The 3,371-nt window shown below is 43.5% G+C and overlaps 1 protein-coding gene across 2 annotated transcripts; it reads right to left on the bottom strand.

The window, feature by feature from the left end:
- Positions 1–422: 422 nt before the first annotated feature.
- Positions 423–3,074, bottom strand: LOC130433101 (transmembrane protein 74). Of its 2 annotated transcripts, none has more exons than XM_056762799.1 (2): positions 2,738–3,074; positions 423–2,175 (listed from the first exon to the last, which is right to left on the bottom strand). In XM_056762799.1, the coding sequence occupies exon 2, from the start codon at positions 2,140–2,142 to the stop codon at positions 1,309–1,311; it is 834 nt and encodes a 277-aa protein (XP_056618777.1). In that variant the 5' UTR covers positions 2,143–2,175; positions 2,738–3,074; the 3' UTR covers positions 423–1,308. The 2 variants fall into 2 exon arrangements, with proteins under 2 accessions (XP_056618777.1, XP_056618778.1); XM_056762800.1 differs by lacking the exon at positions 2,738–3,074 and adding an exon at positions 2,538–2,707.
- Between the last annotated feature and the right edge of the window lie 297 nt (positions 3,075–3,371).

The raw sequence follows: 3,371 nt of genomic DNA, 5'->3' as shown, positions 1-3,371 counted from the left end.
GCTCCATTCAAGCATGTTAAAGTGATTTAATTTGAGACATTTAATTTCCATTTGAGACAGCTGACATAGTTTTGATGTATTTTTTTGATTTACAAATCTTCCTTAGTGAGGATGATAATAATTTTTTTTTCCTTTAAAACAAAAGATTTTGTCCATGAAAACTAAACTTTGTACAGCCCCAAACTTTCTGAACAATGTTGTAGTTGCTTTATCTATAAAAACTTAAATTCAAAATGCAGTGGGGCCACCATCCCCACACAACTGAACAGCCAGTTTTTTGGATAAAAACATGTTTCTGTCTTCACGTTGCTATGCAACCACATAAAGACACAGAAAACTGCTTCGGAAAGCAGACTCGTGATCTCAAATGTCAAATTCACGGTTGAACCGGTCACAAAGACAGCAATAAAACGCAGACAAAATGAAGAATAATATACTTTTATTTTCACCTCATAAAGTGAATCTTTGTTATATGAGTTGTATGAATTGTCATTAGTGTCAGCAGCATTACATCTGAGAGCGCATTTATATGTAATTCACAGTCTGGATAAATAGCGTGGAGAAGGCTTCACAATTATTTTGCATTGTTATACAGGGTCTAATATGTTTTTACTCTGTACGTCATGAAGATACTGCAGCTTTCCTCTCTTAGACAGATGGCTTTAAATTTCCAAAAGAAAGCAGATGATTGTGGCAGCTAATAATGTTAGCGCTTGCAGGGAGAAGGTATGAAAAGCATTGGCCTTTCCACAAATTAACTATCAAGGACATGTGAGAAAATAATGTCATTCTTTGCAGTGTCGCACGGGTCTTTTTTAGTATCTAAATGCATGGCTACCTGGGCTCCAAACCAGAGAATATAGCCCTCAATCACTATAGTCGCGTCTTAACATTTAATGAAATGGCTGAGGTGAGCATCTATTGGTTTTCACTGGGATCTGAACATGTAATAAAGAGGCAGTAAGACTGTCAGTATTAGCAGCAGCATTCTGATCAAGAGTAGTGGATTAATTCAGTACTGTAGGAAAATCTGTATATATTTATTAATTTTTGCAACTCTCTGAGTTTTAATGCTTGTATAGACAAAGACTTATTTTAATGCTTGGCACAAAACCAAACTTTGTTTATTCACTAAGTTACTTTATGATAAATGCAAAATCAGCATGCTGCATATGCTTGGAGCCTGAGAAATCTGTAACGTGATATTGTGTTCATCCATATCAGTCTTATCCAAGGGCAGAAAACGAGCTCGTTTGGCCATGCTGGAAAGGTCAAAGTCATTTTAGTCAGTCCTATAAGGATTAATAGTCAACTATTGGCATCGCCATTCTCCTCCTCGACAAAACTGTGCGGTGTGGACGAGCGACTGGGACTCGATCTTGTTCTCAAATTAGTTGAACCGTAAAGCTTTGCGGAGTGCTTGGAATAGGCGAAGGCTTTCCTCCGGTACATCTCGCCCTTCCACATGGATATCATCAGCAGAGTGGACAACACCACTCCCCCTAAAGTGAGAAGGCAAAGGCCCGCGATAACGCACCTGTCCAGATGAGCGCCTATCCTGGCGCTCTCGTTCTCCAGTCTTTCCATTTCGCGCGCGGACACGTTTTCCGGGTTCACTCCGATGCTCCGTGGCACCGCGTACGATATGATCACCAGTGAGATCCCTGTAATAAGGAACGTGACCGCGCAAATGAATCCGTAATCCACGGACTTCCCCGAACTCTCCGAGCTGATGTCGATGTCGGACATCAGCGATAAGTCCCGCGGCGCGTCGGGGTGGATCTCGCTCGTGGAGTCGTGGAGCTGGCGAGGACTTTTCACGCTAGTGTCCGGAGTGGCCAGTCGGAGATTGACGTTTTCGTCCACATACGTGAACGACGTCTCGAGCTCCTCGTCGCAGCAGACTCTGACCTTCTCCGCGGGCTGATGCCGGTGGTGGCCATGTTGACCTTTACTGGGAGCCGTCCGTGGTGCTGAATTACATTGTGCCTCATGAGGAGGCGCCTTCCGAGTGGGGGAAGATTCCTCCGGCGAGCTGTTCAATCTGTGGACATGAAGAGGACTAGAAGACCACTCCGGTACTCCAGGGGGATCAGGTGTACCCCCTCTATTGTTTATAAAAAGCAACTCCACCGAGGCCATCAGCTCCCACCGACTAGTCGCTCCGCAACACTCCTAGAAACACAATTGACAAAACCTTTGTTTTAAAACATGTAGTTTAAAGCATGCTGGTGTATGGAAACACGTGCTCCTGAATGCAGACCCATCGCTCTGCACGAAGCTAAAGAAATTCCTTAGTGTCTACTAACAAAAGACGAGTAAAGTTACTGATCAGCTACTGATTCTGTATCCAATTAGCAAAGCAATCCGTGTAAAACTCAAGATAAGCTGTAAGTCCCTTTAAACGCATGGCTAAACCGCAGTCAGGGGAAACAAGACACTTCATGCAAGATATGACAAAGTGTCCATTTACATTCGCAAAAACAAACACGCTAAAACAACCGGCAAATGCTATAGACAAAAAAATGGTAGCCTACATCTAATTAAAAACTTAATCGAGTAACGTTATAAGATAGCGATCGTTTTGGCACGTGTCCATCCGGATGCACAGATAGGTCACTGCAGATCCCGCTCAATAAACGACGTAAACAGAACACGTACCGCCGACGGAACGACTGTGCGTATATGACGCAAATAATTGTTTGGTATTAAAACTGTTGTTTTTGCCTCAGAATACCTTCTCGTTTGGCGAACATTTTGGCGTCACGGAAACCGTTCTCCGCTGTGCTCCCTCCCACGCGCCGTTTAAAGCTCAACTGAGCTTTCGCTACCGAAGTTACTAATACTACTATGGCAAAGGCCGACATCTTAAATGTTTATAAGATCTGTGTGACGTCGCGGGGTAATCTCCCAATGGTGAGTGACGTGATTGTGAATATTAATACGAGTGTGCTGTAGATGTCCAATGGCGGTCCTCGCATCTTGAATATGAATTAGACACTCCTGGGGTCGCTCGGAAGAGTCATATGATGGCAAAGGTGTAGATCACGCATTTTAGGTGCTATTCCTTTACTATAGTAGCCACGATGCTTTAAGTTACGCGCGGGTACGATACGCCTCGTCGATTTTTTAGCGTTGACAAGGGGAGGTTTCAAATCGTGGTAGAATTATGGGAAATAGGGTTTTTGTGAGCGACATCAGGCTATTTAGTGGATAGACGCATCGCGTTTTGGATTGAGACCCGCGTGGTGAGGCTCCATCTCCAATCTGCGACAGTGCTAAGCCGCACCCGTTCTCGTCATCGGTTTCTTTTTAAAGCATGGAAGATTACTGGCATAATATTTTATACAGATATGTTTTATAGAATTACA

Source organism: Triplophysa dalaica, chromosome 12 (assembly GCF_015846415.1).
Source record: "Triplophysa dalaica isolate WHDGS20190420 chromosome 12, ASM1584641v1, whole genome shotgun sequence".
Lineage (NCBI taxonomy): Eukaryota > Metazoa > Chordata > Actinopteri > Cypriniformes > Nemacheilidae > Triplophysa > Triplophysa dalaica.
This window is presented reverse-complemented; position numbering and strand designations above follow the sequence as displayed.